At 45.9% G+C, this 27826-nt stretch overlaps 1 protein-coding gene across 1 annotated transcript in view; it reads right to left on the reverse strand.

Moving 5' to 3' along the window:
* Window positions 1–27826, reverse strand: part of F13A1 (coagulation factor XIII A chain) — a 144053-nt gene that overhangs the window by 53521 nt on the left and 62706 nt on the right. The window contains exons 6-8 of the mRNA XM_005891153.3: window positions 25852–25959; window positions 9717–9891; window positions 6857–6995 (exon numbers count right to left, since the gene is read on the reverse strand). Of these exons, the coding sequence (XP_005891215.1) occupies window positions 6857–6995; window positions 9717–9891; window positions 25852–25959 (422 nt within the window). The remainder of the gene's footprint in view (window positions 1–6856; window positions 6996–9716; window positions 9892–25851; window positions 25960–27826) is intronic.

Genomic DNA, 27826 nt, shown 5'->3' on the forward strand with positions numbered 1-27826 from the left:
GTTAAATTGAGAAAGCCAGTTTCATCAAACCTACTTAATTTCAAATGAAAAGGCAATAAAGGAAAGACTCTTGCTAATGTTTTAGCATTCATCATCTTTCCAATCATCTTTAATATCATGAGATGCTTAACCTCTGAGCTATGCCATTTTCTACATCTGACAGCTGGTCCATCAGCTGGCCTCTGGGAAGCAGATGGGTGGGCTCATGGGCCTAGGTGAGCACACAGGTACACAGACCCTTCTCTTCGCATCCCGAGGGCATGAATAGCTCGTGCTTTCACCAACCCCACCTGGAACTCACTGTTTAGAGATGAAGACCTTCCCCCAGGAATGTGAGTAGAATGGAAGGGGACACCTGAGGCAGAGGCTCGGATGGGCTGGGAGGAGTCCCAGAGTCTAGAAAGCTGTTGTCTCCAAGAGGGCCTCTGGACACTGGTGACTGTTGGGATCTCTGCAACTCCGAGTGAGGGGTGAGCTAGTCTTAAAGGAGCTAGCACCTGGGGTTGGACAGTGCCTGGCAGATGGAGAAGCGGGAGAGGTGCTGATGGTAAAGGCAACCCATCCCCATCCCCAGAGAGTAGTGAGTCCATCAGTCTCTCATGAATGTGCAGCCTTGGGGGCATTAGCCCCTTCGGGAAGAGGGCAAAGGGTCAGAGGTTCTTGAGATTGTCTATGAAGGAGTGGTGAGGGGCTGGACATATGGAGAGTGAGTTTCAATTTTCAACAACCATAGTCATAATATATGTGTGCATATGTGTTCAGTTGCTTCAGTCGTGTCTGACTTTTTACAACCCTATGGACAGCAACCTACCAGGCTCCTCTGTCCATGGGATTCTCCAGACAAGAATAGTGGAGCGGGTTGCCTTTCCCTCCTCAAGGGGCTCTTCCTGACCCAGGGATCAAACCTGTCTCTTGTGGCCCCTGCACTGCAGGCGATGTCTTTACCTACTGAGCGACCTTCCATTCCTTCCCACTTGACCCTGAAGCAAATTGATCTCTGGTCGTCTCACATCAGCCCCTGAGACTTTTACCTTGAGTTTCAACTGTGGGTCAAGGGCATTTCCTGGGCATTTCATCTTTGAAGAGCACGACCAGAAGATCGCAAGGGGACAACAGCTTTGTCCACTGACCATGTGAACACCTTCTGCTCCACCCCTGGGTTTAGGGTGGAAGCCCCTTCGCTCTGTCTCCAGGACTCCTGCTCACACCCCACCCACCTCACACTTCGACAGTGTACTGTGTGCGGTTGTCTTGCTGGTGAACACCGGACGGAGCGTCTTGAGGGCAGTGACCTGGTTAATTCCCCCTGAATCCTTAGCATCTGACATTTGGACGTATTCGTGTATCATAGCGTTTGTGGAATGGATTAAATGAGATTAATCAGCTAAATGAGTACCTAAAATGTTTTCCAACCAGGTCTATGCCCTGCACTGTGTTGGCAAAGCCAAAGTAGAATACACCAGACATGGCTCCCCTGCTGAGGCCGCGTTCTGATGGAGACAAGTCTAGAGGTGGGCACAGACCCTTTACCCAGAATCATCCTGTCTGACCACTTCCTCTCCAGCAGTGGGACCCTGGATCACACTTCCATTTGGAAGGAGAGGAGCCTCCTACTGAAATGCCTTTCATGACCCTAATCAGCACCACCATCCCTTTCTTTTAAAATTGTTTCCATTTCCGATACATGTCTGTGTATGGCCGAGTCCCTTTGCTGTTCCCCTGAAACTGCCACAACACTGTTTGTTAATCAGCTAACCCTCAGAAGAAAATAAAAAGCTTTTACAAAAGTGGCATCATGTAATCACCCCAAACCCATGAGAACCGATTGGAACCCAAACTATCATACATTCACCCTTTACTATGTTGGAGCCCTAACTCCTGTAAAAAAATTGTTTCCATTGATGCTGTGACTGTGGAATGATGAGGTGAGCAAGCTGAGCTCGTTCAGGATGTGGACAAATGGTCACTTTACTCCTGCCCAGCGTGAGCCCCTCGTCCCTGCTCACTGCCTGGATTGCAGCGGGACGTGGCACCAGCATCTTCATTAAGCTGTCCTCGGTGATACATGGATGCCTTCCCCCAGAGCTCAGGCATAATTCCCAACCCATCTACACACTGGGGGCAGGCGGCTTAAACCGCTCCTTCCAGGATATGTTACCTTGCGTTGGCCCTCCCGGAATTTCATTTGTGAGCCAAGGTCCAATTACTCCGCCCAGCTGTGCCCTTGTAAGGGCCCCTCCCTCTCCTGAATCCACAAGAAGCCCACTCTTCCCTCCAGGGCATCAAGAGGACGTCCACTCAGTGCCAAACTGCTGCCCCTAGCGAGCTGAGACTCTCTGGAAGGGGGGATCCACACTCAGGGACCTAGGCTGGCAGAGCAGGAAGCCGGTGGGTGAACGGTCAGTGCTGGGTGGTCTGCGGGGGTAAAGGAGGTCAGAGCCCGGGGGAAGCCCGACTTAGCCCTCTTGGCTCTGAACCGCACAACACGCCTTCACACCCGTCTTCCATTCTCCCTCTGACCCTCCGTCTGGGCGTATTTCTGCTTCGGGCATGTGGGACTCGACAGCCACGGAGAAGAGTCAGCTGGACCAGCTGGACCAGCTGGACCCTGATTCGCCACCATCAGCACCTCAGTGGTGGAGAGATGGTGGAGGCGCTGAGAAAACCAGGCAGTCATTCTCGTGGTCGCCGTTAGAAAGAGGGCGCAGGGCCAGGGACAAACCGGCAGCCTGTCTGAGAGGAGCCGGAGGAGGGAAGCGAGGCTGGCGGCTCGGGGCGGCCGACGGCTGCGAGACCCCCATTCGGAAGTCCATCGGGCCGCGTGCGGCCCGCCGTGCAGCCCTGGCCTCTCAGGGTCGGCGGGCCGCGGGCTCCTCCCTGCCTGGGCTCGGCCTCTGTCAGCCTCCTGCCCCCACCCCTCCCCGCTTGCCGACCCTGCAGGCGGGCCCTGCTTCTCACCAGCGGGCATCGCCAGTCCCATCGGCAGGCGCCCGCCGAGCCCTGTGCGGAGCACTTTACTTGCCTCGCTACATTGTCGTTTAATCAGTAACTACTAAGTTAGGCTCAGTCTATGGCTAAGGAAGCTCAGCAAGGTGAAGCTGTCTTCTCAAGGTCCCGCGGCCGGTGACTGCCCAAGTCAGAGCTTGACTCAGGGGTGGCCATGGTGACCCCGTGCTGGTGGACGTGTCCAGGGACAGTCTCCACCAGCCTCCTCGACCAAGGAGGGTCTCAGAAATACTTCTGGCTTTCCAGAACGTTTATCACTTCTAGGGTTCACTGGTGTTTGTACTGAGGAGGCAGTTTCTGGCTTTCATTAAAACAAAAAAACACACACACACACACAAAAAACCTAGAGTGACAGAAATAACGAGTCATCATAGAACAGTGGGCACCCCCTCTTCCTGACTCCTTCAGTGTGCCCAGGTCAATGGCAACATATTGCCTCCATGAAATTCCAGCTGTGCGACTAGTAATGAACGCAGTCACAGCAGCTAACTCTCATTAAGCACCTGTTATGCTTGGAAATGTTGTCAGCGCCACCCTAGGGGGCAAGAGAGACACAGAGAGGGTGTGCGGTGCCCAAGGTCACACAGCCTGACCCAGGGCTGACTGGACCCCTTTAATCCCTGCACTCCACAATCTGGCATGTTCCGAGCTGGGTGAGCAGCAGCCGTTCAGTTAGTCAGACTGTGAGCCAAGCAGAGGGGAGACGGGGCGACTGGGGTGGTGATCTGCTCGTGGAGGAGGCGGGAGGGTCCCAGACCAGAGAACATGGTCCCATGGTGGTGGGATCTTCGGGGACGACAATGAAGGAGCGAAAAGCCCAGGAACACCCGGGCTTCCCAGGAGGAGCTAGTGCTAAAGAATCCGCTGTCTGAGCAGAAGATGCAGGAGGTGCAGGTTCGACCCCTGGGTCGGGAAGATCCCCTGGAGTAGGAAATGGTAACCCACTCCAGTATTCTCGTCTGGGAAATCCCACGGATACAGAGTCTCTGAAGAATCTGACACAGCTGAGCACAGTGAAGGAACGAGAGTTGGAGAAACTGAGAAAGGAATTCGGAGCAGAGAGCTGAAACAGGAAAGGGTTACCAAGGAAAGGTCTGTCAGCTTCATGCTTTTGTATCAGTTGAACAATGGGTGTCATGAGGTTATTTGTTGGGTGCCTGCGGGGATTTATGGTGGGAGGCATTTGGGTTAAAGAATTGGAAGGAATAATTCTGAGCTGCAGTTGGCTACCAGGGCATTGAGTGGTGTGTGTGTATGTGTGTGTGTAGACAGAGAGAGAGTAAGGAAGAGATAAGCAGTGCAGAATGCCAAATAATTCTTTGAAACAATCGGCGTATAATTGCTTTATGAGGTTGTGTTGGTTTGTGCTCTCCAGGAAGGGGATCAGCGCTCTGTGCGCGTACATCCCCTCCCTCGGGGGCCTCCCACCCCCTAGGTCATCGTGGAGCCCCGAGCTGAGGCCCCTGTGCTGCACAGCAGCTCCCCACCAGCCGCCTGCGTTACACGTGGTCGCGTATACTTGCCAGCGCCACCCTCCCAGCTCGGCCCTCACCCGCGTCCATGGTCTTTTCTCCAGCACTGTCTCTATGCTTGCTCTGCAAGTAGGTTTATCTCTACCATTTTTCTTATCTGCCATGTTCAAATGTCACCGCAGCTTCGGGGGTGGCTATGTGGGTCTGGTGTTTTTTTTTTTTTTTTTTTGTCATTCCATATACACACAGGGCTGCTCTACTGGGATTCCAAGGGCTTAAATGGTGCTTTCAATTGCCGTTCAGTTTACAGAGGAGAGCTTTTGTCTTGACTTTAGTCTCCAGCTTGTCATTGCTCAGCTCGCTCCCTTCAAGTGAACTGCAGTGTTTTTTTTATTCATACGAGCATTTTGCCACTAGTTCAGCAATTTTGCTTCTTTTCTCATTCTCAAATGAGCGTCTGCTGGGACTGCTGAGTGAATTCTGCCCTGCATCTGCGCTCCATTCCTGTGACATGGGGGAGTTAAGACACTTCTAACTTTTAATTTCTTCTAAAATGAGCTTCCAACTTCCTCCCATGCCCACTCAGATGTTTTCACCGCTGACAGTGTTTTAGCTTTATTACTTATAAAGAACAGCTCTAGGAGACATCTTTTTGGCTTGGAAATTCCACTGAGTTCATGCCTGGCAGTTTCCCTCCATACAGACCTTTGTGAATACCCTTTACATTTGGATTCTTGGGATTCCCCCCCCCCACCATCTTTTTAGAATACTGTTTTGGAGTGAGTGGGTCCCCATGGATAAAGGAAATTTCTTTGGAACCCTAAACTCCTTGCAACCAGCTTATGATACAGCTGTTCAGGGCAGTGAAAACACCATAGGGCTGGTACTTGGTAATAATTCTGACTTTATTTCCACTTCTATCTCTGAATAAAAGATGAGGTCACAGATCAGGAGAACCATATCTTTACATGCAAAGGGCAATCCTATTTATATTGCAAAGGCCAAAAACAAAAAGGTTGTGGTTAAGGGTAAGATCAGAGAAGGCAATGGCAACCCACTCTAGTACTCTTGCCTGGAAAATCCCATGGTTGGAGGAGTCCGGTAGGCTGCAGTCCATGGGGTCAGGAAGAGTCGGACACGACTGAGCGACTTCATTTTCACTTTTCACTTTCATGCATTGGAGAAGGAAATGGAAACCCACTCCAGTGTTCTTGCCTGGAGAATCTCAGGGACAGGGGAGTCTGGTGGGCTGCCATCTATGGGGTTGCACAGAGTCGGACACAACTAAAAGTGACTCAGCAGCAAAAGGGTCAGATGCTCTTGGTTTTATTCTTAGCTTACCAGATGTGTGACCTTGAGAAAAGTATTTTAAGCTCTCTGTGCCTCTGTTTGCTCAGCTGTAAATGGAATGGTAATAAACTCCTGTCTGATTAAACCTAAAAGGATTAGATAAGCTTATGTACACACAGAGACTGGTACACAGTAAGTGCTTAATAAAAGTTGGCTATGTTGCTCTTACCGTAGAGAACACAGGGCTTCTGTGTCTCTGCTGTTCACCATAATAGTCATGCGCTAAGCTAGAACTGTTGGAGGAGGAAATGGCAACCCACTCCATTGTTCTTGCCTGGAGAATCCCATGGACAGAGGAGCCTGGTGGGCTGCAGTCCATGGGGTCATACAGAGTCAGACACGACTGAAGTGACTTAGCAGCAGTAGCAGCAAGCTAGAACTGTGGGGCTGCAGAAGACTCTTGAGAGCCCCTTGGACTGCAAGGAGATCCAACCAGTCCATCCTAAAGAAGATCAACCCTGAATGTTCATGGGTTGATCCTGATGCTGAAGCTGAAGGTCCAATATTTTGGCCACCTGATAAGAAGAACTGACTCCTTGGAAAAGACCCTGATGCTGGGAAAGATCGAAGGCAACAGGAGAAGGGGGTAACAGAGGATGAGAGGGTTAGGTAGCATCACTGACTTGACGGACACGAGTTTGGGCAAACTCCGGGAGATAGTGATGGACAGGGCAGCCTGGTGTGCTGGGGTTGCAAAGAGTTGGACACGACTCAGTGGCTGAACAGCAACAACAACAAAAGCTAGAGAAGAACTGGTATAGGCTCTGGCCACTAAAGCTGTGGCCTCTTCCAGGAGTTGCTGCTGTAATGGGTGATCGATCTTTATTACTAGAAGCCCAAACTGCTGTTCAGTAACATTTCTCATTCATTAGCTAAAAACAGTCTCTGACAATCAGACATTTGTGCCTATGGTATTGAATAGTCCTTAAAATAGAACAGAAAGAAGCATCAGACTGACTCTGTCTGGTGGTAAATGTGTTATGCACTTCAATTTGATATCAGCCAGTGCCCTTGCAAATCAAACTCACCACACCGAATCCTTGGTGAGTTTGGAGTTCACGTTCCCATCTTCTTCCAAGAATATGTCCAATTGCAAGTTGGCATCATTGTCATGGGCTGAGAAATAGTTGGTGACAACTCGCGCTGGTATCCCCAGGCATCGCAAAACTGCAAGAAAGAAGGATGGACCACAATTAAACAGATCGCCAAGATCTAATAAACATAGAGTGAGCAATCCCTTCTCAGGAAGGACTTTCTTCTTGACCAACATGCACATGTTGTTCTCAGGTGTCCAAAGCCCAAAGGGGCCTGTCGCCAAGGATCAGAGAAGCAGACAGAAGCCTTTCTGGGGACCGGTGGGCGCCAAATGATACCAGTGGGAATGGGATCTTAGTAACAGGGTTCCAGTTGTTTAGTTGCTAATCACATGATCATCAAAGTAGGATTATTTTAATTTCGCTAATGGCCTGTGTTTCTGGAAATAAAAATTAAAAAACCCCAGCTAATAGGAAATCAGGAATTTACCAAGCAGACCCTCAATGTGGTTTGTTTTCCTGGGTGGAACTTGCTCTTGTGACACTTGGTGGAGGGTGACACCACAGATTCATTTTAATTGTTAGATAATAAATTACCTGGATGCATCTCTTGCCATATGTACCTATTGATCAAACTTAATCCAATGCCCTTCCTGGCTCCCAGGACGCTAGACATCAGTGCTCATTGAAAATAATTCAGCTGACAATTTTAAGATTAATGACTTGCCTTTTTCTTTCCCCCCTCTCAGAATTGTTTAGCATTTTTAACCAAAGACTACCCACCCCCTTCAATAGAACAACCTTGGAAGTCCAAGCACGAGTCTGGTAGAGACTCAAGGGTCCTCATTAAATGACTTAATCTTCACACCCCAAGTGACACCACCTGCCTCCCACTCCCATCTTCCTCTCTGGATTTACAACCCTGACACACACTGCAGTTTCACCAACACAGTGATGGGCACTCTAGCTCTGTTCCTACCTTAGCACCAATTCATGTGATCACAGGGTGAGGTTTGTCCCAGAGTCTGCTGAACTCGTAATTTTAAGCCAGATGCAGCTTGATACAGGGCATCAAGACCTCCTCCCCTCCAAATTCCCTTTTCAGGTTTATCCTCATGGTGGCATCCCTACACTGGGCCTCTGCCTTATCACCAGAGTCGGTTTTCAGGAATAGATCTGATGATCCTTTTATACAGAAGGCATACTTGGGTGGAGGGCTTCCCAGGTGGCTCAGTGGTAAAGAGTCTGCCTGCAAAGCAGGAGGCTCACGTTTGATCCCTGAGTCAGGAAGATCCCATGGAATGGCTACCCTCTCCAGTATTCTTCCCTAGAGAATCCCATGGACAGAGGAGCCTATCGGGTTACAGTCCATGGGTCGCAAGAGAATCGAACATGACTTAGCGACTAAACAACAGCAACAATACGTGGATGGAAATTGTTGACCATTTTATCTGTTTCTGCACCTAAAGAATCACACTGGGATAGTGAAACTGCAGGCATCAGGGGGATGTGGGGAGTGCTTTGTGTTTTCCTGGGAACATTTCATCAGAGAGGCTGTCTCCGCCAAGCCCCTGGCACACAATCTTGGCTTGGGAACCATGGAAGAGGGGGCCTTCCTCCCAACTGTTAGCTTTCCTAAAGTTCAGGCTTCCATGGGGAACTCCACAGACCAGGCTTCCTAGGACACTGATACCTTGGCTCCACTGCCCTTCATTGCTCCCAGGAAATACATGTTCCTGTAGCTCTTAAGTATATGGGAATGGCTAAGAAAATAATCCTACTCAGTTTGATGCCATAGAGAAAAAAACATGCAACACAACACTTATGGTTTCTTCCCACGTGGACCTCTGACTGGCTCTCAGATGGTCACAACTTTGAGCTGAAACTGACAGTCTTCCTGATCATTTATAAAAAATTATCTCATCCTGGCTTCCAGCCTTCAGACTCTCCTTGATTTTTCTGATTAAAAACCATGCTAACTGGATAAAGCAGTCTTTATTAGTGAGTAAGTAGAAAGGACACTTTGACTTGAGTTTCATGTCTTTCTTGTAGGGTCTGGCAATGGCATGAGAATGATTATCATTACCAATGATGAAGACATACTGAAATAAACGTATTTTTTAAAAACTATTCACTGAATTAACAATAACATTGTCTGGGCCGGGACAGACAAATGCCATATTGGAAAATAATGCACGAGGTGGAAGAGAATGGTTCTGTTCCCGTGTGTTTTCCTCTACGGTTTGGATGTTGGGTAGATTAAAGGCAAGAGGGGATGCCAGGGAGTAAAGATCGTTCATTAAGTTCTGGTGTCTAGTTGCTCAGGGGCATTGAGACTCATATATAAGAATTGAGATAAGCCCTCCTGCCACCCACCCTCCACAGCTAGGGTAAAAACTAAGTGGGCATATTTACAAAATTCTCAGGGATACACAATAAGCAAATAAGCATATTTGTAAACCTTCTGAATAACAAATAAGTCTACATCTTATTATTTTAAAATTTGCTAATTTAACTGTTTTTAAAATGTGGAGGTTACTAATTAAAAATTGTATATCCTTCCCCCACACCCTTTCCTGGCCCCAAGACTCTCCATTTTGCTGAGGGTTGAACGATGGATTATGTAGGAAATTGTCTCTCATTCTTTCTATAAAGGTTCTGCAGTCAAAGAGAAATTAGGAGCATACTGGCCCCGTATGATTTAACTATGCATTGACTATATCCCAGAGTAGCCATCCACAAATTCTATAGATCCAACAGAGATTGCTAGGTCCCTTCACCAGGTTATAGACTAAATGTCTTGAGGTGACATTTCCTTTACATTAAAAAAATGTATACTCAACTGGATACTTACATGTATTAAAGACACCAGCAAAAACCCAGCACTGACCATAGCGGACTGGTTTCTGAGAACTCTTGTATTCTAGGAGGATGTCAACACTTCCGGTCCAAGCTGATGGGGGAACACCATAAGCGTAGACATTGTCCCAGGAGCCAGCAATGACGCCTTCGTCGTCCTTGGCATTGATCTAAACGAGACCATGACAGGTGAGAGGAGCCAAAGTCCTTTAGAAGAGTCCTCTCCAGACTCTGACTCTGGGCAACCTAAGGCTTCCAGCGCCTTCTGTGTTCCTGCATGATGAAGAGTTCTACTTCTGTTCAGTTCACTGCTACGTATCAGGGAAAGTGGTGTGATGACTAAGTGTGTGAGGGTGAACCAGATGGCCAAGGCCACCTCTTAAACAGCGTATGATTCTGGTGAGGTGGTGCTGAGTAGCAGGCAGGAAGAGTTATCGTGGCTTCTCAAGCACTTGGGCCCTTGGTCTGGGTGGAACTGTGCTGGAGAATGTGTGAGGAAAAGAGGAAGAAGACTTACAAAAGAAGATGGCTCAAGGAGGGATCTTGTCTTGATAGAAGGAAAGCTAAAAATTGACAAACGATGTTAGATGTTAGCATGGGGGCCCAAAGTCTGATGGTCTAATGAGGTTCGACTTTGATGATGAGTAGCTGACTCTAATAAATTGAAAAAATATGTAGGTGCTGTCATAGGAACCATTAAGAGTTAACAAGAAATTAGATTCCCATGGGTACCTTGCAGAGCTTGTTTTTTTAAAAATTGCATGAACAGAAGTATTTTCTTTATAATTGTTTAAGGTGATTATAAAATTTTGTTAATAGATATTTCCAGTTACATTAAGGACCTGGGGTATTATAATTTAAATATAAGGGAGATGTAAGCAAAGAATGGCAATCTTGAATATTTGGGAAAAAATTACTACACACTCAGACGACAGTCATTTGGTAGCTGCTGCTGCTCCTGCTGCTAAGTCGCTTCAGTCATGTCCTAGTGAGACCTCATGGGATTCTCTAGGCAAAAACACTGGAGTGGGTTGCCATTTCTTTCTCCAACGCATGAAAGTGAAAAGTGAAAGTGAAGTCGCTCAGTCGTGTCCGACCCTCAGCGACCCCATGCACTGCAGCCTTCCAGGCTCCTCCGTCCATGGGATTTTCCAGGCAAGAGCACTGGAGTGGGTGCCATCGCCTTCTCCACATTTGGTAGCAGGAGACCTCAAGTGCAGGGAAAAAATATTTTATGTTTAGATGATAAAACTGGGGCCAGGAATGAACAGTTTCAAGGCATCCTGTCAGTTTCTTGGGGGTCACTGCTGAATGTTAACGTCTCTTGCTGTAACTTGCATCATGTTTAATCACAGTCAGAGAATGTCTAGGTGGGGAGCACTAAGAGTTTTTCCAGAAACTGTTGCCCCTTTAACAATGCTTGCATGTTGACATGACCATGGTTTATAGCCTTGCTCCTCAGTGTGTGGTCTATAGACCAGCAGCAGCGGTGTGCCAGGAGTCTATTGGAAATGCAGGCTCTCAGGCCCCTCCCCAGGCCTGTTGAATCAGAAACTGCAGTTTAACAAAATCCCCAGGTGATCCGTGTGCACGTGAGTTTGAGAAGCATAGGTTCAGATTATACTGATGAGACTTTAGTAAACAAAGTGGAACATGTGATTAAAGCAGGTGCATTCAGATTATGAAAATCATAGAAGAGATACTAAAATATGATGAGTTTTTATGTGTTCCTGGCCTTGCCAATTACCAGCTCAGCCTCAGCACTTCCCCAGACCACTTTCTTAGGCTTACTGAGTTTAGATTTATAAGCGTTTATTCCCCAGTGGGTCATGAGCATATTGAGAACACAGATAAAAATCTATGCCTTTCTGACTTCTAACAAGTATTGGCAACGAGCAGGTGTTCAATAGTTGTGGAATAATCCGTTGTATATCCAACAAGCATGTAGGCATTGTGCATCTGAATAAGACTAAGATCTTCTCTGTGGAAGGAGATGGAAGAGGAACCCATCAAGCAGAAGGAAAGGTTCCTAATGCAGAAAGACGTCCAGGGAGAGTGGACTCCCAACAGAGGGAGTCATCAGCTTTCTTAGATTGGAGGGTGATGGTGGCTGTGGTGAGCCGGGGAGAGAGAATGACATGAAAGCCAGGTCTTGAGAGGCTGAGGTTCAGCAAAGGTTATCTACATGGAAGAAAGAGTTTGGATAATTGCTTGGTACCATGAAGAACTATGACAAGTTCAGGGACCTGCAACAAGAATTATGTAAGTAGGCAATATTGGAGGAAGTAGAAAGCACTAGAAGGAAACGCTTAAGAAGTGCAAGCACACGCAACTTCTACTGTTTTTCCCTTTTGACTCTGTACCGTTGGGTTAACGTGAAGGGAAATACCCGGCCACCGGACTCCTCGGTGGCTCAGTCAGTAAAGAATCTGCCTTCAGTGGAGGAGACCAGGGTTTGATCCCTGGGTCAGGAAGATCCCCTGGAGAAAGAAATAGCAGTCCACTGCAGTATTCTTGCCTGGGAAATCCCATGGACAGCATATTTTAGAGGAGCCTGGTGGGCTACAGTCCATGGGACCACAGAAAGTTGGACAAACTAAGAGTCTAAACCGTCACAAATACCCAGTTAATTTGTTCAATATACAAAAAAATTGAGTCTTTAGACCCAACTAATTGCAAACTCATGCCTTTGACATTAACTTTGACTTTATCCTGTAAGTCCATGAAATGACTGGCATGCAGCAGCGTTTAGCTGACAACTTTGGTTCTATTCATGATCAATAACTCTCCTTGCAGTTGAATTGATTATCTAAATCTGCATCTATTATAGTGAAGCCTGAAGAGTGCTATGATGTAGCTTGATATTTGTAAGTGGATCCAGCTTTAACTCACATTACCAGTTATTTATCCTTATCATTAATAAATAGAGTAGGGCAATGAATCTCAGAGGTAAAAGTTCCTAAACTAAGGTTCTGATGACTGACTTTCAAATAGCCATTAATTAAAAGTATTATTTATAGCCTATAGCTGAGACCAATCAGCCAAAGGGAAGAGAAAGAAAAGGAGCTCTCTCCTCTACAGTCCTTTTAATTGTTAATGCTGAGCTGTTCCCCCATTCTAGACAAATCACACTTCTCATTTATTAGCATTTGGCCAGATTAGCTACTGTTTTCTAATTAGGAAATTGATTTCTAGGGAGCCCAGATACTGAAAGAGATAAGTCTTAAGTGACATGTGTAAAGGGGTAAAGTCACGTTCTCCTCCTGAGACAACAAGATTGGCGTGGGGGGCAGGTCAAGGGCACGTTGGTCCCTTTTCCTGCCACAGCTGACTGTTGAAACCCTACCACGAGCTCAGAGTCGGACGAACGGCAGAATGAAATGTCTTGGTCCTGAATCACTGGTGGTCAAGGAGACAAGATGAGCCCAGAACTTTGGACATTATTCAGCCTCAGCAAGGGTTTACTAAATTGTCCTTTCATAATACCTACGATATTGGAAAAAATTTAAAAACCAGACCCTTCAAAAGTCACTATCAGCAGCCTCAGTGGCAGGACATAATTCAGGGACATTTCAAAAGCTGGTCCAAGAAAAGACAGAGGTTTAGAGGTGGACAGAGGGGCAGCATGGCTCAGCTTCAGCAGCAGGACTTCAGAAGCCTAACTGTCAAGTCAACAAAATCCTGAGACTATACATTTGCATTTCAAAATCTGGAAAGAAGCAAGCTGAATTAGAATGCAGATTTTTTTTTCCTTGTTCTGGTGGGATTCATGGAAATAATAGCTGTGTAGAAAGGGGTGGAAAAGGGTCTATAGCCCTAAAAAGGTAAGAGTCTGGGACTGCAATGGGGAAATAATGGAAATCCGGAGTCATCCCCTCGTGGGAACAAGATCTGCCTCCAGGTAGGTGGAGTGGATTCTGGAATGAGACATTTAACAGGATCCTCAAAGAAAGAGCAGAGACCAATAATGCCCTTTTCTGTTCCAATCTGTCTCAGGGTACAAAAGGGTAGAATGAAACACACTGGCCTCAAACAGTCATTCAGAGGTGAAATCAAACTAGTCTTGGACTGGAGAGTCAAGATTTTATCTACAGTTATTAATTACAGCAAATAGAACACTTGGAGAAGAGTTTTGCAAGTATGATTTTTTTTTTGAATTTTTATCTTTAAATTTTTCTTGATTGTTTGAATTCTTTTTTAGAGAGCATTATTATCTTTTTAACCAAAAATTATAATAGACTTTTCATTAAAAAAAAAAACTGGAAGCAGATATGCCAATATGCTGTGCTCAATTCTTGCAATGCGAATACACATAATTGCTATTTTCTTCTTTAAACATGTTTAGAATTTTCTCAAATATTTACCTGAGAGGAGAGAATAGTTAAAATTCCTTTTGTGCCCAGCAGGGTGGGCTGCCTCTCTGAATTCAGGCTTAGGTCCATTGCATTTTGCATAATTACTATTTTTTCTGCTTCTTTTTAAATATGTAAAGGTATTTTCTTATCCTGTGAGCACATTTTATATGGCTTTGATAAGGTGACTTTTCTCTGTTATAAACCTATTATATTCTATTAAATTTCACTGTTGAAGTTATGTTCTCATAAAGGGTAAGATTTCTGTAATTCTTGCAGAATACCTGATTTTGCCTGTAATCGTTTTTCGAAGACCATTGGATATAAATTTTGGACAACTTGAGCTAGTTTCAAAGGCAGAGAGTTAAATTTGGGAGGGAGAAGAGCTTTTCCTTGAAGAAGAACCCATGCAGCTTTTGTGAACAGCACCCACGTACAGTCTGGTGAAGGTCAGTCTTAATTGTGGGAGGAGGTTGTACAGTGTGTGTCTAATTGCGTCCATGACGCTCCAGGGTTCCAGTCACTTTGGAAAATGGACAGATTCTTACAAAGTGAAACATATACATGCCCTATGATTTAGACATGCCTGCTTTAACCGCTTATCTCAGAAATACAAAAATATACGTACACAAAGGGACTTGTACAAGAGTCTTCTTAATAGCTTAATTCACAACAGTCCCAAATTGGAAGCATCCCAAGTGTCCATCCGCAGGTGAATGGATGACAGATTGGGAAATCGAGCTTGGTGAAACACTGCTCAGCAATACTAAGGAACAAGCTGAAGCATGTGTAAGAACAGACTGAGGAAAGAACACCAGCCCCAAATAGTGACTGGGGTATAAACCCGTTATGCGAAGTTTAAGAACAGGCAAATCTAATCTATTCTAAGAAATCAGGATCATAGTTGTTTCTGGGGATGTGGGTTGACTACAAGAGAGCACAAGGGAAATTTCTGGGCTGGTGGTAATGTCTAAATTTGGGTTGGGGTGGTGATTATCCGAATCAAAGCTCATTGAATTTTACATTTAATATCCATGTTTCATTGCATGTAAATTTTAATTCAACAACAACGACATCAACAAACCACAGGAACTAACCCTAACCTCTGCTGTGAAGCACACAACCACAATTCAAATGTGCTTTGCTTTGTATATTTGACACAAGCTCTGACAGGAGTGGGGCTTCCCAGGTGGCTCAGTGGGTAAAGAATCCACCTGCAGTGCAGGAGATGCGGGTTCGATCCCTGGCTTGGGAAGATTCCCTGGAGGAGGAGATGGCAACCCACTCCAGCATTCTTGCCTGGAGAACCCCATGGACAGAGGAGCCTGGCGGGCTACAGCCCATGGGGTCCCAAAGAGTCAGACACGACTAAAGTGACCGAGCACGCACGCACGCACTGACAGGAGTGGGTAATGAGACTCATTTTTCATGAAAATCATTACAACTAGAGATTATTAATCTTGTCTTCCTTAGTAACTAAGGATCCTTATTTGGTCCAAACGTATTTTACTAATTGACAATCATGAGAGAATAACAAAAGGTGGACCGAGAGAGACAGAGATACTGAGATTTTAAGCTGTCCAAGCACTGCTTCTTTTTCATTGCTTGTCCACTGCTGCGCGGTGCAGGGCTGGTATGCAGAACAGGCCTCCCGAAGTGTCTGAACGAAAGCGTGGATGGGTGAACGAATGGGTGCATGGATGGATGAGCGGGAAAGGGAAAGAGTAGAGCAGGAAGCAGACGGAAAAGGACGTCAAGAGACAGGACAGGGGAAGGAGGGAGGGCAGGAAGGGATGCAGAGTGCGTGCCCTGAGAGGCCTGTCCAAAGGGGGATGCTGGCTTTGCCGCACTTCTGTTCGCCCCTCCAGGGGGTGTCTGTCCCAAGAGACCAGAGCAGCCCCCACTGCAGAGCTCGGAAGGGCCGCTGAAAAGTGTCCCTGTGTTTCAGAAACAGCCGATGTGATTACAAAATAGATGCAGCGTTGAGACCTCATTCCAGGAAGCAATTCAGGGAAAGCAGACATTTAGATTGACTGTGATCATCACATTCGAGAGATGGCTTATAATAAATGTCTGTTTTTCTCCCAAAATATGGGGAGCCCGGGCATAAGAAATGCAACCTTAATAACGGAGAGACCAAGCTGTTTGCGGACAAATGGAAACTTCATTACATTGCTGGCTTTTATCATAGGAGGGAAAAAAAATGATGTCTGAACAGTTCATTGTCTCATCAACCTCCTCCACCCCAGGCTAAGAGCGAAAGACTGAAAAAGACAGGACTTGTAAAAGGATGGCATCTGTATCCAGGGAGCTCATGTGACGCAGGCAGAGGACAGGCAGAGGACAGACACAGGGGCGTGCAGCGGCGTCTGTGGAGGGGTGCCGTCCGGGACCCCGAGATCCTTTCGTTTGACCAGCGACCTTGGACAAGTCATCTGACGTCCTGCTACTCCTGCTCTTTGCTGCACATCGCTTACTTACAAAATGGATACGATTTCTCAAAACTGGCTATGAAAACAATTTCTGTTAGGGAAATTCAAATTTTCTACTGGCTTCCAGTATATTTGTCACTTGTGTCAAGGTCTTCCATAAACACAAACGTAAATCCCTGGTGAATTCGTGCACGCTCAGTTGTGTCCCACTCTTTTCGACTCCACGGACTGTAGCCCCCCAGGCTCCTCTGTCCATGGGATTTCCCAGACAAGACTGCTGAAGTCGGTAGCCATGCCCTCCTCCAGAGGCTCTTCCCCACCCAGGACTGAACCTTTATTTCCTACATGGCAGACACATTTTTTACCCACTGAGCCACCCGGGAAGCCCTTGAATGACATGGCATTACGCTTAGTTTGAAAGGTGCTGGAGGTGGTCTTGACTCAGTACTCCCCCGTTCATCATTGGATGCCCTTGGCCATTCCTGAACCACAGGAAGGCCTCCTGCGCTCGTGGGTACCTTGAATCCAACTTTAAGAGTTAAATAAACCCTGACTAGAGTTAGTATTTCACCCTGTTGGACTACAATCAGGTTTTTCATGAATCCTAGCTGGTAGATTCTCCAAAGCTGCCGCCCTCGGGAGCTCCTGGTTGAGCTGTGTCGCCACTGGAAAGGTCGCCGAGTCACCCGAGGCCTCTAGCTCTTCCTGCTCTCCCTGAATGAGGAGCCCCATTCTTGGCATCCCCGGGCACGAATGGCAGAGAGAGAAAACAACACTTTAAGAAAACAGATAGGGTCAGAGCTCCAGAAACTCTGGATCGGAGCAGAAATCCATTGAGAATCCTACATCTGGCAATGGTCACCAGCCTGGAAATTTTAACTTAGGCATCTGCAAGACTCTGTGGGTGTGTGAGACATTGCCGTCCTTCTCAACACCAAAGGGAGCTGTATCCTGACCTTCACAAAGGTGGTACCGGGTCTAATGGGAATGGTGGCACTCCCATTAGAAGTTTTGATTGGCAGTTAGATAAACCTCTGACACAAGGATGGGGAAACAAGTTATTTTTAATAATCCTGGTGGGGTTTTTTTTTTTTTGATAGATGAAATTTTTCCAAATATAAGATTCATATGGGGAAATGTGAAGAAGCTCCTCAAGGGGAAATGGCTGAGGACAAGGACCCTGGAACACCCCAGTCCTCAGATTTCTCCAGGACAGTTCACCCCAAGAAAAGGATTTTAGCTGCTTATAAACCAAAGGAGCAGTTATATAGTGCTTTAACATTTTAATTTTTTTAAATAAAACTTTTAGGGAGCTGCACTGTGGCTGGTCTATATATATATATATGACCAGGGACTAGACTTCATGTATTTACTTGTGATTCGAAAGTTCATTTGAGGTAGCTGCATGGAATTCCCGATCCAAGTGAATTTGTAAATGTGGTCTGAATACTTGAGATAGTTTGCTGCATGAAGAGGTTTGCTGAATGTGAAGCTTTCCATGAGATGGCCGAGCAAACAACTGGGGAAGAATTAAGCAGGGTTTTGCAGTAGCTTTCTGTGGAGCTGCTGAGCAAAATATCAAAGCAGTAATGTTGTGACTGTCTTTTTCATGCTTAGAAGGGGGAAAAAAGAAAAAACTGTCGAAGTACTGGGACAAGATGAAGAGGAAGAAAGATGGACAGAGTGAAAAGTAGCTTTATTTACAGTTTATCTGTGAGACCACGTAAGCTTGTGGATCAGAAGCCCTGAAGTCCATTTCGTCCCCAAGGCCTACAGTCATTTATCTTGTGTTGGGCTCTGGGAAACTCCAGGACCTACTCCACTTGTGGTCAGTTTGATTTAGTAGCTGGGGTTCAAGATATTTTTTTTATAACACTAAAGAGTATACTGAACATCGATTGGCTAAAAAAAAAAAAAGTCCAATCTTGAGTTAGTTCCCAAAAGGCACAGCTAGAATAAGGTATTAATGGGGATTAATGATGGCATTGTGGTTCGATATTAGCAAAAGTCCAGGGTCAAAAATAAATGTGTACACCTCAAGGGAAGCAGGCAAGTCCAGGCTGGCAACAGTGCAAAGACTGGAATTTAAAAATACCTAACTAGTATATTGATACTTTTTCTTCTCTCTCCTTCCAGATTTTCCTCTTAATGTCACCTTTAAAAAAAAAAAATTGCAATTGAATCAAGTAAGTCCCCAGAGAAGAAAGTTTCCTTCTGACTACGTTTTCCTGCAGTGCTTTTGGTGATGGCTATTTGGGTATAATTCCCACCATGAAAAAAGGGTTTTTATGAATAATCACGTGGCTTATCATTGCTATGGGTCTTGGTTAATCATTCTGCCTTTTCACTCTATGTCCCAACACTTGTCAGGATACTGCTTTGTGCTGGGAAAACTGTGAGCAAAGCTTCAGGGGTTTGCTTTCTCCTACAACCCTATGCTTATTTCATCAGAGACTTTGGTATACTCTGTTGACAAGTTCTACTTTCAAGTCTGTCTCTTCTATTAGACTATTAGCTCTGTGGAGGCAGAAACTATTTTGTTTACAATTATAATTAGACTTAAGGTGATGCTAGTGGTAAAGAACCCGCCTGCTAATGCAGGAGATGACATAAGAGACACTGATTTGATCCTTGGGTTTGGGAAGATCCCCTGGAGGAGGAAATGACAACTCACTCCAATGTTCTTGCCTGGAAAATCCCATGGACAGAGGCGCCTGGTGGGCTACAGTCCATAGAGTCGCAAAGAGTTGGACACGACGAAACAACTTAGCATGCATGGAATCTGAATACATGGAATCTGGACGCAGGTCAAGAAGCAACAGTTAGAACTGGACATGGAACAACAGACTGGTTCCAAGTCCGGAAAGGAGTACGTCAAGGCTATATATTGTCACGCTGCTTATTTAACTTATATGCAGGGTACATCATGAGAAACGCTGGGCTGGAAGAAGCACAAGCTGGAATCAAGATTGCCAGGAGAAATATCAATAACCTCAGATATGCAGATGACACCACCCTTAGGGCAGAAAGTGAAGAAGAACTAAAGACCTTCTTGATGAAAGTCAAAGAGCAAAGTGAAAAAGTTGGCTTAAAACTCAACATTCAGAAAACTAAGATCATGGAATCTGGTCCCATCACTTCATGGCAAATAGATGGGGAAACAGTGGAAACAGTGACAGACTTTATTTTCTTGGGCTCCAAAATCACTGCAGATGGCGACTGCAGCCATGAAATTAAAAGACACTTGCTCCTTGGAAGAAAAGCTATGACCAATCTAGACAGCATATTAAAAAGCAGAGACATTACTTTGCCAACAAAGGTTCATCTAGTCAAGGCTATGGTTTTTCCAGTGGTCATGTATGGATGTGAGAGTTGGACTATAAAGAAAGCTGAGCACCGAGGAATTGATGCTTTTGAACTGTGGTGTTGGAGAAGACTCTTGAGAGTCCTTTGGACAACAAGGAGATCCAATCAGTCAATCCTAAAGGAAATCAGTCCTGAGTATTCATTGGAAGGACTGATGCTAAAACTGAAACTCCAATACTTTGGCCACCTGACACAAAGAACCAACTCATTTGAAAAGACCATGATGCTGGGAAAGATTGAAGGCAGGAGGAGAAGGGGACAACAGAGGATGAGATGGTTGGATGGCATCACCGACTCAATGGACATGAGTTTAAACTGTGGGAGTTGGTGATGGACAGGGAAGCCTGGCGTGCTGTAGTCCATGGGGTCACAAAGAGTTGGACAAGACTGAGTGACTGAACTGAACCGAAATGAACCTAGACTGGAGATTCTCAATAAATATTTGTTGAATGAATGAGTTCATATTGAGTGCTTTCCCACCATCAACGTCTTTACAGCAATTACTCCTCCCATCACCAAACCACAGCACCACCATCATCCCTATTATCAGCATCACCACCGTCATGGCATCACAACCACCTGTGCCACCATCAAACCGCGTTTGGTGCCTAGTCTTCTTCGGGAACTCTTTCGCAGGGGCTCAATGCCTCTGGCTATTTGGGATTCTCTGATTTATGCCTATCTTCACTTATCCCTTACTTCAAACTTCACCTCTTCCAGAACCCATTCCCTTGGGCCCTTCTTTTCTAGGAGATAGCTACATAACTTGATGTAGGAATTGTGTTATCAGTGTGAGTGTGCTGGTGCTCACCCCCTAAGGTCTAATATGACTTGAGAGCAAGGACAATATCTAACTCCGTTTCAGCCACTTACTGGCCATGTGACCTTGAATGACATCATTTCCAAGGGCCTTCACTCCTTTACCTACAAGACCCCCGGAGAGTCCTCCAGATCTCACATACTGGTTCTATGTGCATTTTGACACAGATCTCCTGTTAATAAGTCTCAGCTCAAAGGAGCAAACCCACGAGGACTTCCACGGGGAATAAGTGAGCAGTGTCTGCAAGCATGGTGGCCACGGCTGGGGCAGCGCGCCTCCCTGGAGAGCTCTGCCCATAGCTGCTATCAGATCCAGTCACTCATGGGGCAGAAACAGGCAGGCCCAGGGCCCACCCAGCAGTTAAGGAGCAGGCTATTTTCCTTTCCCCCAGGACCCTGCAGTTCTCGTCACGAGGCGCAGCATACCTGTTTTGATAATCTGACCCAGGCTCAGATTCCATCTCAGGCCGTGTGTGGGTGCTAAGTCGCTTCAATCATTTCCAACTCTTTGCAAAGTTATGGAGTGTATCCTGCCAGGCTCCTCTGTCCATGGGATTCTCTAGACAAGGGTACTGGAGTGGGTTGCCATTTCCTTCTCCAGGGTCTTCTTTCTGACCCAGTGATCGAACCCAGGTCTCCTGCATTGCAGGCAGACTCTTTGCCATTTGAGCTGTCTTTAGGTTGGCCATGTCAGGTTACTTCTCAGTAATTCAGGGCCAAGGATGGAATACTTTATTAGTGGGCGTGAGCAAAATAAGTTTTCGGATGGCACAAAACATTCTTCTAAAATTTTGCTGGCACATCTCCTGGCTATTGTCTTGGTGGGGACGGTCACATCAGATACGAGGTGGAAAGCAAACAGCCAGCAAGCAAGGTGATTTAAAGGAGGAAGTGTAATTTGGGGCAAGTTTCTTCTGTTTTCCCCTAATCTCTTAAAAACAATTTCCTCCCTTGAATCAATCTGCAGTGTAGCTTTGGTAAAATGCTCCACTCAGTAGTTAGAAAAGCCTAAATAAAAGTTCACTTATGTAAGGTTACAGATCTCAGGACCAATCCCCAGACAATGAGATCACAGGAGTTTTAAACTTTCTTTCTCCTGGGTAAACCCAGTAGCCCAAGGCTGTCCAGATTGTCATAAACTTTTCCGATTTTCACATCAAAGTGGAGTAACAGCAACTCAAAATAAGAACCAAATAAGATACGGAATGTATAAAGGAGAAAAAATAGAAGAAAAAGGAACACTGTTTTGAAGAAGAAAAGGATGTTCTTGCTGCCACCGGGAATAACAAATGTGATCTGAGGACAGAGACAGAATTCCATTTTAAAGATGAGGTGAGGCCTGCAGAGGTTGAGGACTGGGCCCCGGGTCACACAGGAAGTGGGAGGAAGGGTCAGAACCGAGAGGCCCGATGTGACCTGGGCCAGGCTCCCCCGGGGATGCTGTCTCCACCTTCTCTTCAGCAGAGAAAGGAAACGCACAGGTTTTGAACAAGGTCGAAAGGTAGATCATCCACGCAGGCCAGAAGAAAAGGCTGTGATCATTGCACAGGCAGGGAGACTGAGCCTCGGAGGGGCTTGGGGCCGTGACTTAGACCTCAGAGGCCATTTGGAAATATCAAAAGACCTTCTTGGTTGTCACAACTGGTGAGTTGATATCTCTGGGGTAGAAGCCAGGGATGCTCCTAAACGTCCTCTGGTGTGTAGGGCAGCCCCCACGCCAAGGAACCACCAAGGGGGACTTCCTTGGCGGTCCAGTGGCTAAGACTCCCAGCTCCCAGTGCAGGGGGCCTGGGTTCGATCCCTGGTCAGGGAACTAGATCCTATATGTCATAGCTAAAAGACCCAAAGTGCCATGACAAAGGTCCAAGATCCTGCATGCCTCAGCTAAGACTTGGCACAGACAAATAAATATTTTTTAAAAGAACCATCCAAGGTAATAAATACTAGGCAATAAAGATTTTTATCTGGGCACTGTACAGCCAGACTGACACCGTCATTATCATCATCATCATCGTTAGAAAGACCAAAGTTATTTATTATCTGTGCTTAGATCGCACTGAGCACCCATCTTCTTTCCGCAGATTCCTGGCTCGTCTTCAGTGCCAGCCTTGGCCGTGACCACAGGGAGCAAATCTGTCTCTGGGGCCCCCGTCATCTGTTCTTGCCTCTACCCTCCTCAGGGGCCCAGCCAGCACCGGGCCGCTCATCCACTCTGTCCTGGCAACGGCTGACCCCAGGAAATTTCTGCCTGCCATCACTTTCATATTGGCATGAACTGTGGCCCGTGTGTTATCCCTCCCAGAGCGTTTGCATGTCATGATGCATCTGGTTCCAGAATGTGTTTCCTATAAAAAGAATTCCCTGCCTCTGACCAGGCTGGCGAGAGGGTTGAGAAGTTTGAAAGTGACCACACACAGCTCCCTCTATTCTTCCGGTGGGCGGGACCAACTCCCTAGAAAACATCTGCTCAGAGACGGGCCCATCTGCTCGGACCCAGGGTTCTGGCTAAACTCAAGCAATTTCACAACACTTTCTTTCTGAGCTCCCTAAATATGTCTTCTCATATTTTAAGGCAAATCTTTACTGAGAAATTTGAGGTGGTTTTGTTTTATTTATTTTTCTTTCGGTCTTTGCCTGACTTCCCTCAGCAATTTCATGATAGATTTCCAGGACTTGTGAACAGGAGAGGAGCTCCCAGAGTAACCAGAAAACAATTGATTTCTTGGGAAAGTTTCATGTTTTTTGTTGATTTTTAGAGGCTCAATGCTTTAATTTCTAAAATCACTAGAACTGAATGGATTTTGGAGCTCTTCTAAGGATTAAAGGAGATAGTAGATGTAAAACGATTTTGAAAACTATCAAACATCCGTTTTGTGGATGTAAACAATGGTGGTGGTGAAGAAAAAGATACTGCCTAGAGTTGGGGGGGGGTGTTCTCCCCTAACACCCAAGGCCTCCCCCTCCAGAAAGAAAACCAAACCAAACCCCCAAATAGATCCTGCCTAGTTCTGTATCTTGTAAGTGGGTTATAGATCTTCAAAATCAGAACTTCATCGGCCTTTTATGATTAGTAACATTGCAAGGCAGTTTGCATTAGGATAGAGGTGCTTCGTTCAAGACTCAGCTTTCACTTGGCCAGGTGCCACCATAGGAAGTACCGGGTTCATCGCTTCCTGTTCACCTCCCGCTCGCTTTGCTTGTGTTAGGCAGTGATCTCTACACTCGTAAAAATACACATGATGTGTGAGTAAGCTCGGGCTGGTGAGCATCATTTCAGAGTGCTTAAGGAATTCATTTATATCCAACCACTGCCAGTAACTGCTTCCTTTCTCACTGCAAAACTGTCAGGGTAACTTCAAAGAAGGAAAAGGGGCTCTTATCTGTGAATCAGGAAAAACAGTGACCGAAGGTCTCATGTATGTTGTTATAAATAGTATTAAAAAGAAATTCCTGAATTCTTTAGAATTCATTGTCTTTCCACTTGCATATTTTATGTCACAGACAAAACTAACAACAACAAAAATAACTGCCTTTAGATGTTCGTTTTTACCTTTCTTTCCTCTTTAAGTTCCACTTTTCTTAAATTTACACATAGCCTAGTTGTTAATTTAACAATCTTTGTTCTTAAGTGCTAACCAGAAATTGCATCTCCTATTATTTTCAATCTAATATTTTTATAAAATTGATATTTGATTTTATTTCACTCAAATCAGACTCAAAGATAACAGTCTTTCAGAGAGATATTTTAAAAAATAAAACTTTAGGATATTGGGGGCCTGCCCTGGTGGCTCAGTGGTTAAGATCTTGCCTTCCAGGGCAGGGCGTGTGGGTTTAGTCCTCGGTCTCGGAGCTGAGATCTCATGGCCACAAAACGAAAACATAAACCAGAAGCAATATACTAACAAATTCAATGAAGACTTTAAAAATGATCCACATAAAAAAAGTCTTTAAAGAAGAACTTAAGAAAATTGGTAGCAAAAGGAGTATTTTTTGCTTAGTCTTTGATTGAATGAAGTAGCAACAGCACCGAGCTTGGTGTTTTTTTCAGGAATCTTCTGCTTATATTTGGGCTCCCCAGGTGGCTCAGTGGGTGCAGGAAACACAGGAGATGCAAGTTCGATCCTGGGTCTGGAAGATCCCCTGGAGGAGGGCATGGCAACTCACTCCAGTATTCCTGCCTGGAGAATCCCATGGACAGAGGAGCCTGACGGGCTATAGTCCGTAGTGTCGCAGGGTCGGACAGGACTGAAGCGAATGAATACATGTGCACACGCTGCTTGTGTCTGACACGTGTGACTCGCTTTCATGCACCACGGGCAGGATCTGTGTGTCCCACACGTCAGTACAGTCCAGGGCTGCCCAGGACCTAGACAACACGTTTAATCCGCTGCCCACCCCGGACTCCCAGCCTCCTGGCCCATAAGAGTAGTGTCTCCTCCCTCAGGAAGCGGTTCCAGTGCAGGGTCTGTGTGTTCTCAAAGATGCTTCAGGATCTCCTGCCAAGACCAGCAAGGAAGGTGGAAAATGCCAAGGTCTGGAGTCAGCGGACCTGGGATCCAGCTGAGGACTGAGGCTTCGTCACTGCCCAACTGTCAGCACACCGCTTTCTAACTTGCAAAATGGCGTGAGTGATGCCAGCCCTTCCCCCATCTCATGCGTTTACTCTGAAGAATCAACACCCATTTCATAAACTGTCAATACACAGTCCTGTGGTGAGGTATCGTTGGAGTAGAATAGCGTTAGTCATTTATTTCTTCACTCTTACTGTGGGTGTGAATGGAGATAAATTAGGCTTTACAGTGTGTGTGTGTGTGTGTGTTTTGCTGTTCCTTGGTGTTTGATCAATCGATTGATTGATCAATTGATTACAGATACTGACATTTCATCATGGTCCCTCTCACTCCCCAGGCCAAGACACTTAAGAATAAGCGGGCTGTACTATCATGTCACCTATTAGCATTTGTCTGAAGCCAAAACCACATACAGTACTGAGACAAGAATTTAGTTTCGTGGCACATGACAAGCTCGGGGAATTACAGACTCTTCCAAGGAAAACTTTATTGACTGTAAGTCACCGTTTCAACAGCTCTTACTGAACTGACACCCAGATGGAGGCAAATGACATATCTAGTTGATTTAAGCCATCAGTAGTTGTTCTTACCATGGCAGACCCAACACGGCTGACTTTGATGGGATTCCCTCTGCCGGAAAGGTCCATATTCGCTTTGTCCATCACAAACAGGCAAGCGTCAAGGATGCTATCCTCAAACTATTTGGGGGAAAAAAAAATGAGAAACTACTTAATGTCCAATCTGCAAATAAGACATTCTCTGCCAAAAAATAAAATGAGACCACAGCCTAATGTTTAGAAATGTGTATTTCCTGTATGGAAATCACTCATGATCTTTAGCGTGAAATATTTAAGTTGGAAGGAAAGAGACAGCTTCTTTTATCTTTCAGTAAAATGGATAAGAACTTAAAAGCTAGCTAGAACTATAAATAGAACTACTCGTGAACTGCTGTGCTCAAGGATCATGAACTGGGACTTCCCTGGCAATCCAGTGAGTAAGACTCCATGCTTCCAGTGTAAAGGGCGCAAGTTCAACCCCTGTGAGGAACTAAGATCTCACATGCCAGGCCGTGGGGCCAAAAAAAAGGGAAACAGAATCAAGAACTGGCTTGATGTTCTTTAGAAAATTGTAGGGTTCATTGTAGGGTTAATTCAGAGGATCTCTCCTATATCTTGGTTCTTGGGATATCAGGCAGTGGGATGAACCATTCACTGGGATGAACCATAGTCAGGCCAGAGTCTCGAGACCTCAAAAGTAACATGAGTGTTTGTGCGTCTCAGAAATAAATGGCTCCCAGGTCCAGCTCTGGGAGGCACTTAGGTCTGCATCGCGTGCACCGGGCAAAGCTGGAGACCTCACGCAGTGAGCCTCTGCCTACGGTTCCCTCTCTCCTGAGACGAGGGGGCCTCCAGGGTCAGAGAGGTCAGGAAGGTTTAGAGAAAGATTATACTATCAAGTCTGGTAGTCGGTTCAATTTGCTTAGAAACACAGAACACCAGAATTTTCCAAAAAAGGAGCAAAGACAAAAATAGTTTTTTAAAATGGTAAAATTGGAAGATGATACCCATACTGCACCTCACTGTACAGGAAATTTCCCTGAATGCAGAAACCTTGTATGTTATCCAGCCAAGTGGTCAGGACAGACACCACTGTCTTAATGGCTGATTACATGTAATTCTCGATTAAAATCCAATTAGAATACAACTCTGGGTATATCCTAAACCGACGTGACGGCTGCAGGCATGGGTAATCGCACTAGCTCTCCACGTACGTAAAGAACTCATTACTCTGGTTCCTGTGAGGCAGCATCTTTCAGCTGTGTCTGTGGGGTGTGACAGTGGTCAACAGGAATGGTAAAGACATCGTCAGAGAGCTAGTTACACTGCCTCATTGCAAACTACTGGCTTGGCTGGTTGATTGAGCTGAAATACCCAACTTGATGGACTCGAATGAGAGCAGAGATAAGTGGCAAGTGTGCTCCGGGGCGTCTGTCCATGCTGGCTAAGGGCCCCCATCATGCTTGGCACCCTTTCCCAGGCCTCCTTGCTACCCAACTGTATGAGTTTTTGTTCCTTGTTAGCTCTCTCTCTCTGTTGTCACACTGGGGGTGTAAATATAATCATATCTAAAGGTTAGGAATTATTAGGGACCTAAGGCGAGGACATCAGACAATAAGTGATGGTCACGGGTTGTATGTCACTCAGGAAGTGGAGGGCTTGGAACTGGGGAGCCAGGCAAGGATCCCCAAACAGGGGAAGAACATTGATCCTTAGCCCGGTGGGACATCAGAAATGCAGGTGGGCAAAGCTGAACAGTGGGTGTGTGATTCTCAAGAGTTAGTTAGAACCAACCAGGATGGAGAGCCTGCTCAGGTGGCATTAGTTGTATAGAACCAGTCTGCCTAAGCAGGAGACATAGGAGACATGGGTTTGATCCCTGGATCAGGAGAATCCCCTGGAGTAGCAAATGGCAGCTCAGTATTCTTGCCTGGAGGAGCCTGGTGGGCTACAGTCCATGGGGTCACGAAGAGAAGGACGTGACTGAGCACAGCACAACAACAGCAGG

The sequence above is a fragment of the Bos mutus genome, chromosome 23 (genome assembly GCF_027580195.1).
Source record: "Bos mutus isolate GX-2022 chromosome 23, NWIPB_WYAK_1.1, whole genome shotgun sequence".
Lineage (NCBI taxonomy): Eukaryota > Metazoa > Chordata > Mammalia > Artiodactyla > Bovidae > Bos > Bos mutus.